Source organism: Gadus chalcogrammus, chromosome 5, assembly GCF_026213295.1.
Source record: "Gadus chalcogrammus isolate NIFS_2021 chromosome 5, NIFS_Gcha_1.0, whole genome shotgun sequence".
Classification (NCBI taxonomy): Eukaryota; Metazoa; Chordata; class Actinopteri; order Gadiformes; family Gadidae; genus Gadus; species Gadus chalcogrammus.
Window position 1 is genome coordinate 3,092,548 of NC_079416.1, and position 16,015 is coordinate 3,108,562.

The window sequence follows — 16,015 nt, forward strand, 5'->3', positions numbered from 1 at the left end:
TATCCACAAAGACATTCCTCCTAGGCGAAATGACGTCATTTTCGCCATTCATGTCTATGGGGTTTCTCATTGCGGATATCTACAATTCAGTTGCGGATATACACTTTGTGAATTACAGATATCTGCAACTGAATTGTAGATATCTGTAATTCCAGTTTGAGATATCTACAATTTGATTCTGACTAGTCATAATTCCAGTTCAAGATATCTTTAATTCACCTCAATTCAAGATATCTACATGTCCCTTTTCAGATATCTTAAATTAAGTTTTGACTAGGCGAAATGAAGTTGTAGATATCTCTAACTGGAGTTACGACTAGTCAAAATGACGTTGTAGATATCTAATATCAAGTTATAGATATCTTGAAAGGAATTTTGATTAGAGATATCTACAATTGTAGATATCTTTAACTTTCATTCTGCCTAGGCGAAACTGAATTAAAGATATCTTGAATTCGAGTTTTGACTAGGCGAAATGACGTTTCAGATATCTGTAATGACGTTTCAGATATCTGTAATGAGAAATTATAGGACCGTTTACTTTAAGCGGGAGCGGAGCATCTCCTCGTTCAATCATCATTCACACTGATTACTGATTACACAGAAACTTCGGTCTTCCCCAGCCTGGAAATGTGTGCCAACTAGATTTTTCACTTCAGCCAAACAGCGTTAGAGTTCTGTTGGTCTCCGGTGATATCAACTATTAAATTCTTCCGAGATTTCTTTGACAGCTTTCAATAGAACGACGTTCTCTCTCTCCACACATCCCCTGTGTGTGGGCTTGTTCAATTTCATGGCATTTTCTCGTGATCTTTTCAATCACAGCCAACGCCATGACTGCTCCTTTCTTATTCCATTCGGAAATGAACCCACTTCTTCTTTGATTATGGCGGCAAGGGGAAATGACGTATTTCTGGATATCTAAAACGTAATGCCCAACACTCAAATGACGTTTGAGATATCTTTAACTTTCATTCTGCCTAGGCGAAACTGAATTACAGATATCTGCAATTGTCATTTAAGATGTGTGACGAGTTGAATGTTGTTTTCCGTGAAGTCATTGCAGATATCTGTAATTCAGTTTCGCCTAGTCAAAACTGAATTACAGATATCTCTAACTATCGTTTAGACTAGTCAAAACTACGTCACAGATATCTCTAACTGTCGTTTCGACTAGTCACAACTACGTAACAGATATCTTGAATGAAGTTGTTGATATCTACAATGTAAATTCCGGATAGTCAAACTTAGTTAATAAATGTCAATTCGGCTTGCCATAGCACCAACAGCGATACGTTCTCCTAGCATTTGCCATATTAATCGTTATTATCTGAATGGGAAATGCAATATTTTAGGACAGATACACCATTAAACGTGTTTCTAATGACATTTCTAGCGAGAAATTTACATTTTCCTTGCATAATCTTCAGTCAGTGAATGTGTGTATTAATCTTTATTATCTGAATGGGAAATGCAATATTTTAGGATCGATTCACCGTTAAACATGTTTCTAATAACATTTCTAGCGAGAAATATACTTGCATAATCTTCAGTCAGTGATTGTGTCTGATCTTTAGTTTTATAGTTATTAGGAAGATTTAATCGGCTCGCTCGCATGTTTCAACAACGTCAGGTTGCTAGGGACGCTGCTTTCGCTAAACTAGCAGCTCAGGTGTTTCCTGCGTTTGTTTCAAATAACCCTGCCTCGTTAAATCATTGAGCTTGGTGTTTTGCTTTCAAAAATAGGTTATAGAAGTCTAAACTGCAGAAAATAAAAACATCTAAGCTGCCTTTTAAGGATACCTTGGAATATCGGTCTATTTTTTAACCATCGGACCCTAGTTTACGACAAAAACAACACAATGGACGGCAGCTCCTTTGCCGCGTGGTTTTTAGAGCAATGTAAAGCCCAGTTCAGACCAAAAATGTACCTTGCAACGACTTACAACTCGCAACTCCTTGCGACGCCTTGCAACGAGACGGGCTGCGACGTTCTAAAACTGGGCAGTTCACACTGGCTGCAACGCGCTGCAACGGTCTGCGACGGTAGGTGGTTTCCCTAGCAACTGTGAACGCAAGTTCACAAGTTGATCTGGCTGCCTTTCGTGTTTTCACGAAGAATTTATATTTTTTTTGCGTAAAATTTCTATGTGGGTCTACGGTACAACAGAATGAAATCCGACCTTATTAATATTCCCCCAACGATAGTATGAGTTCGAATCCCGTAATGTATCATATTTTAAGCATTCGTTTTTCATTTATTTCGGCTTAAAACGGTTCTACGTGACAAGTTTCTTCCAATTACACTCCAAATACGAATGAGATGGGAATGTTTTTGACATTTTATTGAAAGACAAATCAAAGAGGCATTCACAAGGACAGCTACGTGTCTGGCCCGATTTCCAACAGCTGGCGTAGCCACGACAACAAACGACGCATTCGGCTAATGGTCACCAGTTAACACGGTCACGAGTTGAACTTAATAATAATAATAATAATAAATTACATTTATATAGCGCTTAATATGGTACTCTAAGACGCTTTAAAACCCCACACCAAGTGCCACCACAATGTCGCAACAACATGCCAACGTCGTAAAGGACAGGTTGCTCCTCCAGCAAGCGAATTAAATTCTCCTCCCTCTCCTCGGACCAGAAGTCTGCCATCTTCGGATATTTGTATGCTGGAGTGGACAGTACGGTACCGGGACGGAGTAAGGCCGTGACGTACAAGTTGTTCTGTGCTGTGATTGGCTGAAGAGAAATAGTTAAATCGCCGCATTCTAAAACTGGACCTTGCGATTTGACATGTTCAATCTCTGGCGACTCCTTGCAACTCCTTGCGACGCCTTGCAACTCCTTGCAACGGCTTGCAACGACCCGTTCACACCGCCCCTGCGACGTTCTAAAACCGTCTCGTTGCAAGCCGTTGCAAGGTGAATCTTTGGTCTGAACTGGGCTTAAGGATTAGAGGGGCTGGTCGATAGCAACCACCATAGCAACCATGACGGTCAAGTGACTTGATGCAGCCCCGTTGAAAAAAATAGAATACCACCCTACACACTGAGGAGAATAATGATATTTAAATTATTATGACCATGAAGTCTTTATTTGCATGGGTTTACATTTCGTTCTGTGTAGCATGGAAAAATCGGAGAAACACTCCCATTCAGAATGCATTGGTTTACATTTCGTTCTTTGGAGCACAGTTATTTTTATTTATTTATTTATTTTCAGTTTTTGTGGAAGTGCTTCAAAGATGCTAATTTTTCTGCAATAATCCAAAATCCAATGGAAAAACCCGTTGGCTTTTTGTCAAGGGAAACCCAGGTCGACGCTCACTTCCGGGTTAGCCAACGTACGTCATCCCTCCACCACTCTATACTGTAAAAACACATGTTCAAGTTGAATGATAATGCATGAATCTATTCATGCTATTCATGACAATTATTTTGGCCATGGTGGATCCAGATCTGTTCCGGAGCATTTCTGCACCTCGGGCAACAGCGCAGGGTTGCCAGGTCCTGCCTGCAAAAAACGTCCTGCCCACATACCGTTCAAAATCCACCCAAAATGTCCTAGAAGCAGCCCAAGTTGTTGTTTTAGCAGCGAAATGCATTGTGTGTGTGTGTGTGTGTGTGTGTGTGTGTGTGTGTGTGTGTGTGTGTGTGTGTGTGTGTGTGTGTGTGTGTGTGTGTGTGTGTGTGTGTGTGTGCTAACACGCTATTTAATGTTGAAATGCGACGTAATCCAGGGTTGGCTCTCAGATAAACGTGTTTCACGTCACAGGGTTTGGGAGGAAGGGGCGGGCCTTCTGAGAGGGGGTTCCGGGGGTTTCCTTCCGGGCGGGAGTTTGGTTGTTGTAGTTTTCCGGTGGAGCTGTGCCTGCCTGTCCGATTGTGGAATCCAATAAACCTGCTATCAAGCTTACTTCGCTCAATACCTTGCCTGTGGTTATTACAATATCATTAAAAGTTACATAAAGTAACGGTTTAATAACACAAACGCAGGAAACACGTGAGCTGCTAGTTTAGCGAAAGCAGCGTCCTTTAGCAACCTGACGTTGTTGAAACATGCGAGCGAGATGATTAAATCTTCCTAATAACTATAAAACTAAAGATCAGACACAATCACTGACTGAAGATTATGCAAGTAAAAAGTATATTTCTCGCTAGAAATGTTATTAGAAACACGTTTAACGGTGAATCGATCCTAAAATATTGCATTTCCCATTCAGATAATAAAGATTAATAAAGATCATACACATTCACTGAATGAAGATTATGCAAGGAAAATGTAAATTTCTCGCTAGAAATTTCATTAGAAACACGTTTAATGGTGTATCTGTCCTAAAATATTGCATTTCCCGTTCAGATAATAACGATTAATATGGCTACGTAACAATTTCACCAAATGCTAGGAGAACGTATCGCCCCCTGTTGGTGCTATTCCCCCATTCATTTCGAATGGAGAAGGACGCGTGTTCAGGGTGACGCTTTGGTCAGGCAAAGCGTGACCCTGAACACGCCTTGCGATGTGGACAGACGTATCTATTTTACGCCTTGGCGTGATACCGGGAGAGGGTTAGCTAGGCGCGTCCCAAGCAACCACGAGCGTCCACGAGCGGCCCCGAGACTTCAGAATGTCGTTATTTGCATGACCGCTAGAGGCGCTACATTTTGATACGCTCCAGTGGGTCGTAATTTGGGGCGGTACAAACGACCTATGCGGTCGTATTTTCTAGGAGGACAGGCTGTATAAAGTACTGTTGATGCACGTGCAGGTGAGACCACTTATTTTTTCTGGGCAGCTGATTTGGCTCTGGAGACACGCACCATCTTGTAGCGACAACACTCTAAAAAGTCATTCAGGGCCTCAGTATATATCACAATAATAAAAAAGTATATTATCTTAATAAAATCTCTGAAAATCACAAAACTGATTATTTGAGTTGGACATATCAACATAAATGCTTAAAAATCCAACAGTTAATTTTGCATCATATTTACATCTATTATTTAAGTTTATTTAAGAAAAGAAATTAGTATTTGACAAACAAATTATAATTTTAAGATATCCATAATATTTTAAGTAAATACCAGTCAGAATATTTGAGTATGGAGCACTCATACCAATCGGTTTCAAGAACTTTAATTATTACTCACTCTAATTCAATAGTCTTCATCTCTAACAACAACTTAAGAAATTGAGTAGTTTTTTAAGCAGAACGTCATGCCACAATTTGCGCGCAAAAACTGTGGAATCATGGGACATCTATTCTACCCTGCTTTTTGCATAGCAACAGAACACTCTGAGACGCCCGGTGAAAATCACTTGGAGGACTCCATACGCCGGTAAGTAGAGCACTAGCAAATTGTAATTAAATTGCGACCCTGTCTTCCCGCACATAAACTTTATTGTTTGTTTTTCTATATAATGTCAGCACCATGCTGTTGTACATATGCTCACTTCGTTAACAGATTCCTAGCCACCAAACTGCTCAGCTAACATACAGTTTATACAGCTAACGTCACCAAAATGGGTGTAAAATGACTCATTTATTCGTATTTTAGCATTAACAGTAGGCCGAGGCTTTCCTGAACGTGTAGGTCTATCATTTATGTGACTTCTCTCCCACTCGCGAGGGAAACTGGTTTGTCTGCTTCCCTGCAGAAATGTTCCTCCTGTTTAACGTTGCAGTTAATGGGGCTTTGGAGCTAAGTCTGTAGCACGAAATTTGTGGTCATGGGAGACTTTTATGTTTTTATTGTTTAGATTTGTTCTCTGCTCCCACACGCTGGCGTCATTAGTGTGGATGCCTGAGAGCATTCAACTTAAACGGTAAAATTCTTTTACCGTTTTTAAACTATCACAGTTTAAAGTTGAGCAGGTTTTTACTCCAAATCTGCGTTTAACATTGGTGTGTATTGCGCCTGCAACGGCTGAAAAGGCGCGAGTGAAAGGCGCGCCGTACCATAGGAAAACAATGATTTTGCTAGCGACGCTTTTGCCTTCATGAAACGGATCAGTGTGTCCACGGTTCGGTTCAGATAACCGTTTTGGGCCTCGGTTTCGGATACGGTTCGGATTAGGATCATGTCCGTGATAGTAAAAAGGCAGACTTTTTTTTGACGGAGGGTTTGGGGGAGAAACACAAAAATGAATGAGACCCACAGGCTATTTGCAATGTGTTAATTGACTGTAATCAGACAACTTGCAAGGCTTTTTTGTGCAATAAATGTTCCCCTAAATGCATTTGAAAACATGGTGCACTGAGTGTAACATGTAAGGGATAACGGCCGACGAGGCTTAGAACTCTGGCGACGAGCGCAGCATGAAGCGGGAAAAGTGTCATTGGCTCGGGCAGCACTGGAGAGAATGCATTCCGCTGGGAACTAAACACCCTTTGTATCGGACGTAGGCTACAGTAGGCAAAATACGCTACATAAGGCAATGCCTTCATGAAACCGCATGAAATACAATTCGAATCCGCTGCAGGCCTAGTGTGCACGGCCCCCTACACGATCAGGGAAGCCTCGTGCTACTGGTGGTTACAACGGTTTGGCCGTAAATCTACTTTCTCTGTCGGGAGGTTTCTGCCATTAATTAATGCATCATTTTGATAGATCTGTCTTATAAAACATTTAATGTACATGAATGGAAATGGTATTAAATCAGACTTTTTGCTCCGTATTGTAACACTGTTTTTGTATCATCCTTTTTAAGGTGTGCCTCATGAGATGGCAATGCAAACTCTGCACATTTGAGGATTCTTCAAGAGGGGAGCTTCTCAAGCATTATCGCGTCAAGCACGGTACTTTTGGTCGTGGCTATTCTGTACCCTGTCTTCATTTAAGCTGTCCTTGCTCCTTCAAGACTTGGGGTGGCCTGCGTACACACTTGTCTAGATCCCACAATTCACAGGAAACTGAAGAGTGTGAAGGTGTGCAATCTTTCAGATGTCAAATTTGCAACTCATTTTATCCTAGTACAAAAGACTATTTTCAGCATATTAATTCCCACTTGAAAAGACATGAAACCATAGAATGTGCTTTTAACGGATGTGATTTCAAGACAAACATATATGGGACTTATGCAACACACAGAAGTAGAAAACACAAGTCCCATTCATTGAAAGACTTTAAGACTGATGTGATCGCAGAGCATCCTGTTGCTACTGAAAACGAAATTGACTTTCCAGTGTTGGAATCATATTGTCATGTGGATAGTGATACCACCTTAGAGTTGGCTTGTGAAAGGGACACTAAAGGTGAAATTGTGAAAAATGTCGGTTCTCTCTTGTTAAAATTGGAAAGCATCTATAATGTCTCTGGCAAATGTGTTGATGACTTAGTGGAACAGCTTCAGTTTATCTGCGAATCATCCACTCAGTACATTCCAAAGTTAGTGAGTGATATTTTTACAAAGAATAACTGTGCTGTTGATGAAGCTATTGTTAGTGAATTAGTAGACAAACTCTATCACTCCAATCCTTTTACTGCAGCCTTGGGTCCTGATGGTCCCTTTTCTTCTAAATGTAAGAGGGTAAAGTATTATAAGGACAACTTCAGTGTAATTGAGCCAGTAGAGTATATTTTGGATCCAGAGAAGAATTTTAGCTTTCAATATGTGCCTGTTGAAAAATGAAGACATTGTAAACAGGTTATTGACTAAACAGACTACTTCAGACGACTCACAGTTTGCATCCTTCCGTGATGGTAAATATTTCAAGCTAAATGAATTTCATGCTAATGAGGAGTTCAGTATTTCCCTTATACTGTATGCAGATGATTTTGAAATCTGCAATCCCCTTGGAACTTCACGGAAAAAACATAAAGTCACAGCAGTTTACTGGGCACTAGCCAATACACCACCTGAACTGAGATCACAGTTAACATCAATTCATTTAGCTCTCCTTTGTAAAGCAAATCATATAAAAAAATGTGGCTATGAAACTGTTCTTGAGCCTCTTTTGAAGGATCTCATAACATTGAAGAGGGAAGGAGGTTTTTTGCCTCAGGTTGGCAAAAATATCAGAGGTACTGTTTTTTGCGTTTCAGCAGACAATCTTGGTGCGCATTCTTTAAGTGGACTTGTAGAAAACTTTAGTGGACATTATATCTGTAGGTTTTGTATTGGCGACCGTTCTGACTATCAGCAAAAAGAAGTACATTCAGGAGCTTTTCCATTAAGAACAAAAGAGAACTATGATTTACATGTTCAGTCTGTAAAGATAAATCCTGCTTTGGTACACTGTTGTGGTGTGAAGAAAAGTTGTCCCATCACAGAGAAATTAAGTAATTTCCATTTTGTAACCGGGTACCCACCAGACCTTCTACATGACCTTTTTGAAGGTATAATTCCTTTGGAACTGGCACTGTGTCTTAATGTGTGCATCCACAAGAAGTACTTCACCTTGACAGAACTTAACAAGTCCATCACACAATTTCCATACAAATTTACTGATAAAACGGATCACCCCGGACCTATCCCAGTGAATTTTGCCTCTCGTAAAAGTATTGGTGGGAACGCCAGTGAAAACTGGACATTGTTAAGATTATTATCATTTATTTTTGGTGCAACTGTACCACTGAATGATCCAGCATGGCACGTTCTTATGATTTTAAAAGATATAACTGAGCTTGTAGTAGCCCCCATTCATACTGAGGAAAGTATTTGCTACCTAGACACGCTGATATCTGAACATCGTCACAGGCTGTTGGAAGTTTTCCCAGATCAAAAATTGATTCCAAAGCGCCATTTTTTGGAGCATTATCCTGATTTGATAAGAGGGTATGGTCCTTTGGTTAGCCTCTGGACTATGCGATTTGAGGCTAAACATAGCTTCTTTAAGCAAGTTATTAGACACACAAAGAGCTTCAGAAATGTATTGATGTCACTTGCCTCAAAGCACCAAATGATGATGGCATACATTTCAGAAGGAAATGCTTTGAAACCTGCAGTGTGTGTCACGAAAATATCATCTCTTCCATTAGACATACTTGATACAGGAATACAAGGCAGTTTATCCAACACAAACCTCTGTGAATTTGACCAATGTGGCCATACTCCATGGAACTAAATATGCTGCTGGGATGGTTATGCCTTATGGGTCAACTGGTGGTATATCTGATTTTGTTATGATTTCACAGATTGTTATTGTCGATGGCAGTGTCAGTTTCATTGTGAAAATGCTTAACAGCTGGTATGATGAACATTTTATGGCATTTATCTTAGACCACTCTGGGAAAATGACCCTGGTACAGCAGAGTGAACTTGAGGACACATATCCCTTGACAGCATATTTTGTGGAAGGAAAACTCATGGTGACATTGAAACGTCACATTATTTGCCAGTGTTAGGTGATGAGTTTGACTCTTTAATGTCTAACACCTTGCTTCCTTCCTTCAGAGTAATTTCTTTCTCTTTCTGTCAAGATGGATTTCGTTGCATTGAAGGTTATTATAGAACACCGGAGTGAGAAGCTTACACTGTCCTCAGGAATACCCAGCACTGTAGAACAGTTACATGAGACAGTAAAAGAGACATTTGGACTCATTGATGATTTTACCCTGCATTACCTGGATGAGGACTTTGGTGATTACTTCACTCTGCATTCTACCAACCAGATTAAACACAAGGGGACAATCAAAGTGGTGATGATTCCTTCGGTAGTTCTTTCATTGACTGCTTTGACTGAAAACCAGACAGATATAATGAATGACAGTTTAAGCTCTGCTACTGATGCAACGCCAGATTCCCAGACAGATGCCTCATCAGTGTCTTCACAAGACATCCTATCCCCACGTAGAAGCCCTCAGACGACAACATGGCCAAATCAAATCATCATTCCACTTTTCTCTGTGGCAACAGAGACAGTACTGATGAATGCCAATGAAGAGTTTGTCAAAGATCGTACTGTGCTGAACAATTCTCGGATCCGATCTGAAATAATGGAAAAATTAGCTGACTACATGTACAGCTATACACCCTACCCCACAGGCCTTCAGATAGGTGAGGTGGCAGAGGCTTTAGTCAGAAAGCATCCATGCCTGACAGAGCTAGGCAGTCGTAATGGCTGGCTTGGATGGATGTACAGTCTTAAATACAAGATGGGAAATTACAGGTCGAAGCTCCGAAGCCTTGGATTTCCTGAGGTTGTCTGCAACTCACTTAAGAACAAGCACCCGGATGACAGGTCTGCTGCAAAGAATATAAAGAAAGCACGGAAAGGAGAAGTGGTGTTTCTCCCACACTATCCTGTGGGAGACAGTAAGGAACAACAAGAGCTGGACCGAAACCAACTAATCACTGAATCAAAGAAGAGAGAGAGCACAGTCGTCAAGGACTTGATGTGCAGAACCTTTGCACATAGGAGACATGAGGTTGTCACCCTACAGATGAGCATCAGTGACATCAAGGACAGATGGCCCGCCTTGTTTGATGTCTCGCAAGTGAGTAATTGGAATTGTTGTTACAGAGTGGTCAACACATATTGTGGACTGAACCTGCATGTTTCACAGTTACACACTCATTAGTTAGACCTGTGTCATCTAATGCAATCAAATACAACAGCTCTGCCACATATACATTTTCAGTTTTTGTTGACATTGTCAGAAAAGTGATTATTATACTTTGTTTATTATTGAGGTTGTAGTGGGTGGTGCTGGAGTGCAATACATTGAAAAGTGTTCCTAATATTTTGTCCCCCTCAACGTATGTTAATGGATGGACAAAAGTATAAGGACACCGCTCAATATAATGCACTCCAATAAACATTATCCACAATGTCCTCAATGATAAACAAAGTATAATAACCACCTTTTTGACAATCTCAACAAAAACTGAAAATGTATGTGTGGCAGAGCTGTTGTATTTGATTGCATTAGATTGCACAGGTGTACCTAATCAAGTGGTTGGTGACTGTACATCCTATTAAAAATTATAATGGAACAGTCTTGCATCCTATTCATCTCAGTATGGACTTACGTGTTTGCTGAATGACAACAGATGAGTCACCAGTTCTTTTTTTTCTTTTCTCATCTCTCTCTTTCAGGTTAGCGCAGAGTTTCAGAGGATCACCACACTGAATCTTGAGCCAAAATTCATGGCAATGTTGGACTTCTATACACCTAAACTGCTGTCCTTGTTTCAAACGAAGAAAGGTGCTACAGGAGAGAGACATCGGGCACAAATGAGTGTTCTACTTAAGGTATTAAACCTGTCTCATTCACGTTTCTCTCCTTTAAGCTAATTACCATCAATAATTACAAATTCATATCCTAATTAGATAACTTATCTTTATCCCCACCGACTCTCTCTTATGCCTTCTCCTATCCTCAAGCCTTCCTTAACAGTTCTTGCTTTTTCTTCCTTAGTTTTCTGTCCCTCAATCTCTCACATCCTCTGCACACCATTTTACATGTTTTGCTTTATTCTTACATCACTACACTCCAACTCCAGTTAAATTTTTCTAACGTAAATTCTATTGAAAGCTTTGACTCAAGTCAAGTTTGCCTCTGCTTGAATGTGTAGTTTTGCATTGTATTAACATTTTGAGGCTTTCTGTTCTGCAGAGTGGAATCCCCATTCAACAGACCCGTGAGGTTGTCATCCGATGTCTCATCAATCATTTGGGAGAAGATGCCAGTGCCTTGTTCAAGGACTTTGAGGTTAGTATAATACTTAATTGTTTTCATGGTTTTTAACAACGTAATCATGGGTGACCATAGAGTTCCTGCAGTACGTTTGTTTTTTCCTTACCGCACACAAAGAAGAAGCAGCTTTCATAGTGTAAACCAGCTGTGGACATCAGATACTGTACGAGTCAATTTTGTTTGGAGAGAGAAATGAATTATATGGAAGGATTAATTAGTTATTTTGTCTGTGAGATCAAAATCAAAATTGGGACCACCACAGTAGTATTGTTTAGTTTGTCCACTTTATGTCCTGCTATGCTCTTATGTTGGTAGGTGGTATTTGTCTTGCGACATGCAGGTTGAGAGTGAGTTCTAAACTCAAGTTATCTTTACAATGTCTGCAGGATGCTGCTGATGGATCTGCCAGTGTTCAAGAGGAGTTGGCAGAAGAGGTCATGAAGATTTACCTGCTGCGGAAACAAGATGGGTCATCGGATGCTGGGATTGTCATTGAGGGCAACACTGTCCTCAGCAGTCTTGGAGATGTTAGCAGGGCCTGCTGCTATCTCTTGGGACTGATGTACGTGTTAAATCTGCAATACCCCAAGAACCTCAAACATAGTTTTGAGGTATTCCAGAAAGTACTGCTGGAGCTGGATTCTGGAAACCTTTCCAACAAGGTTCAGAGACTAAAGAATTACCTCTGTATGTAGCGACTGGCTACTGTTCAGCAAGATGCTCTCTTAGTTAGGGATTTTTTCATTGGCAAGTCTGAAGTTTAGCTGATGTACTGTTGTCTTAATGTTTACATAAGACTTAAGGTTTCCATTCATAGTGAAATTGCATGTTGGACTGTTCTTGTTTTCTGATGTGGAACTTTAATGTGAAATATCACTGTTTTTGGTGCATTTCTGGAGGATGCAAAATGTTGTCCTTGGTGCATTTTAGACATGCTAAATGTCATTCTTCTGTTCAGACCAACCAGACCAGTCACACCCCCTGAGGGACTCATTATGGCTCCTGGTCACCGCCTGGTAGAGAGTTCAGTTAAAGCAACAAAAAGAAAACAGAGATACATATGGAGGATGTAGCTATTTGTCTTTACTCAGACCCAGGAAGTGAAACATAAAGACAAGAAAGACTAGTATAAGTATATTCATGTAAAGATGCTTTAAAAGAGTTTTGATTGGTTTGGCAATGCACTTTGACTGTTGGAACTTGCAACTCAATTAGCTGAATGTAATTATAGTTATTGTATAACATGGTAGACATTTATTCATTCTTGGTGCATTCAGCCTGATGCTCACATGGACACTGTCACATGCTCAGATGTGACAGTAAAACCATGTTAAAAGAAACTAGATAATATACCATGAGTTGTAATGCCAGTTGAGATTTCCTGGTTGAGACCCCTTATTAAGAGTTCAACTGTTTTTATAGCATGGACATTTTAACATGTCATTTGCAAAGATAAACTGTTGGATTTAAACTTCATGGACATTTTAACATGTAATTTGCAAAAATAAACTGTTGGATTTAAACTTGATTAGATTAGATTAGATTCAACTGAGGGGGTCTCAACCTGGAAATCTCAACTGGCATTAGAACTCATGGTATATTATCTAGTTTCTTTTAACATGGTTTATTCTCGGCAGTGAGCATGTGACAGTGTCCATGTGAGCATCATGCTGAATGAACCAAGAATTAATAAATGTCTACCATGTTATACAATAACTATAATTACATTCAGCTAATTGAGTTTGGATTTAAACTTGATGATTTATAATTGTCAAAACAGACAAATAAATGTTTACTTAAAAATGTTGATGTGTGTAGAATTGCTTTGTTTATTATTTTGTTTCATATATTGACTTGAAGTACTCGTATAGATTAAAGAGTAAATACTTAAAAAATAAGTTAATGTAACATATTTATTCTGATATTTGATAGTCCAGTATGAATTACATTATGTTAAAAAAATTAAGTAAATGTAGCAGATTTGTTTTGTTAAATAATAATCAAATTTTCAGTTGCATCTACCTAACATTTTAATTATATCTACTCATTGTTTTGAGTGGTTTGAACTTAGGGTTACTATTGCATAGACTTACAATTTTAATTATATCAACTCAATTTTTTTATTTCATGGTACTCAATGTAGTTGTTCAGATCTGCCAATATTTTATAAGTACATTTACTTAATCCATAAGGTAAATCTAAATGATTTCACAGATTTCAAATTTACTCAATATTTTAAGTGTAAAAATGTTACACAGATTAAATTGAGTAGAGCATAGTTACATTTTTTAGAGTGAAGGCTCAATCAAAGACCAAAAAGCCATCAGGTGGTTGTAGCTGGCAAATCTATTCACAAAAGACATCAGATAAAAATGTTCAATTAAAAGTGTACATCAAAAGTATACATCGTTACCAAAATAATGTCAACAGTAACTAATATGATTAAGATAGTATCATATATATATAGATAGATAGATATATAGATATAGATATATATTGTACTGTACTTCATATATAATATATATTATAATTATATAATATATATAGCAGGGTGACCTGTATTTCTCCCATATACCTGTTTCAGCCTCAGTCACCTCCCTTTTACCTGTATTGTGACTTGTGCCACTACGCAACGGTTGCTCTACCGGATGGCGTCGTAACTAATCCCTGGCACTCAGCTGACAGGTTTGTTTAGTTTCCTCTTTGGGTGCAGTTCAATTACTGCCCCAACTTACTGTAAGACAACCTGATGTATCTGGATATCGAAGCCCTAATGTGGTCTCTGTGCTCTTTCTTTTTAGAGTAGTGTTCCTGTCCGGGCCGTATCTTTGGGAGGCGCGGTTTGGTGGTTTGCCGTGTACTTGCATGACGATAAGTAGGGTGTTACCTGCTCAATTCATACATTTTTACAATTGTTTTTTAATGTATTTTTGTTCTAGGACCAGCATTGGTGGAGTTGGAGACGGTCACATTCTGGCGCTGTCGCTTCAGTGCTCCTATTTTCATCTCATAGAATAAATTAATAACATTACTTTTTTCAACTATTTAATAATAAACTTTGGTAGACTTGAACTGGAAGCAGTCTCTGTAAGTCTTTACACAAATCTGTATTATAAATGTTGTTTGTTTCTGTACTATTGGTGCGGTCACATTCATATTGTAGCGCCGAACAGGAAGAACAGGGAGTCAGGTTCTTGGTCAACTAGGGGTCTGTGCCTCATACACCGCTCGACTACAGAACACCCTCTTTTATTGCCTCCTTCACACGTACATAGAACAGCACACCTAATTAACACACAAGTCATTCTCGGTGGCGGTGGCAACAACAACAGAACAACACACAACAATGAACAATCCCAACCCATTAACAATCCCAACCCATTAACCCCACTGATCATTAATAACCCCAACAACTAGTAACGGACCCTGAACAACAATAATAACAGCAACAATAACACAACAACATGCGCGCCGGGAATCCCCCAGAATCCCCGGCACGAACCCGGAAGTGAATGAACCCGTTGCGAACGCTGGTCGCTACACAGCTCCCATCTGAGGGGTCAGTCGTCCCCGACGACCCCATCACCCGACACATAGTCCTTAAAGTGTTCAGGGGGCCGGCGCCGCCGGTTCGGCCGCTGAGCCCCTCTAGGGGCGACAGCCGCAGGACCAACGGCCCCATCCGGGGAGCCAGCAGGGGAACCACGAGGGGTTCCGTCTCCCTCCTCAGCAACAACCGGGGCGAGGGGGCGGTACGGCGAGAGTCTGTCCTGGTGCAACACTACCACACGCCCCCGGGCGCCCGGCATCCGCAGCCGGTACACCACCTCGGACACCCTGTCGAGGATTTCCCCCGGTCCCTGCCAGTGGCTCCGCAGCTTAGGGCAGACCCCCCTCTTTCTGACGGGACAGTACACCCACACCCTGTCCCCGGGTGTGAACGCTCGTCCCCGGCAGCGAGTGTCATAGCCCCTCTTCTGCCTCACCCCTGAGGCAGCCTGAGCCTGGCGGGTGTAGTCGTGGACCACCAGCAGGCGATTCCTCAGCCTGCGGAAATAGTCCATAGCCGCACCCCCAGCGATCTCAGGCTCGGGCGGAGACCCGAACACCAAGTCCACCGGTGTCCGGAGCTCCCGCCCGAACATGAGGGCAGCCGGCGTGCAGTGGCTGGACTCCTGCACTGCCGTCCGATAGGACCACAGGACCAAGGGCAGGTGGCGGTCCCAGTCCCGCTGGTGCTGGCTGGTGAGGATGGCGAGTTGGGTGGCCAGGGTGCGGTTAAACCGCTCCACCAACCCGTCACTCTGGGGATGGAGCGGCGTCGTCCTGGTCTTGTGCACCCCCAGCCGCCGGCAGACC

General features: G+C 41.0%; 1 protein-coding gene across 2 annotated transcripts; it reads left to right on the top strand.

Moving 5' to 3' along the window:
• Window positions 1-9,727: 9,727 nt before the first annotated feature.
• On the top strand, window positions 9,728-13,475 carry LOC130383065 (uncharacterized). 2 transcript variants are annotated; one of them, XM_056591090.1, is made up of 4 exons: window positions 9,728-10,453; window positions 11,056-11,211; window positions 11,576-11,671; window positions 12,043-13,475. In XM_056591090.1, exons 1-4 carry the CDS (start codon window positions 9,884-9,886, stop codon window positions 12,349-12,351), a joined length of 1,131 nt encoding a protein of 376 aa, XP_056447065.1. In that variant the 5' UTR covers window positions 9,728-9,883; the 3' UTR covers window positions 12,352-13,475. The 2 variants fall into 2 exon arrangements, with proteins under 2 accessions (XP_056447065.1, XP_056447066.1); XM_056591091.1 differs by lacking the exon at window positions 9,728-10,453 and having other exon boundaries at window positions 10,989-11,211.
• The last annotated feature ends 2,540 nt before the right edge of the window (window positions 13,476-16,015 follow it).

Coding starts and splice junctions, on each gene's coding strand:
- LOC130383065 (XM_056591090.1), top strand. CDS start 9,884: ATGAATGCCAATGAAGAGTTTGTCAAAGATCGTACTGTGCTGAACAAT. Junction 11,212..11,575: donor AAATGAGTGTTCTACTTAAG/GTATTAAACCTG, acceptor TCTGTTCTGCAG/AGTGGAATCCCCATTCAACA. Junction 11,672..12,042: donor CCTTGTTCAAGGACTTTGAG/GTTAGTATAATA, acceptor CAATGTCTGCAG/GATGCTGCTGATGGATCTGC.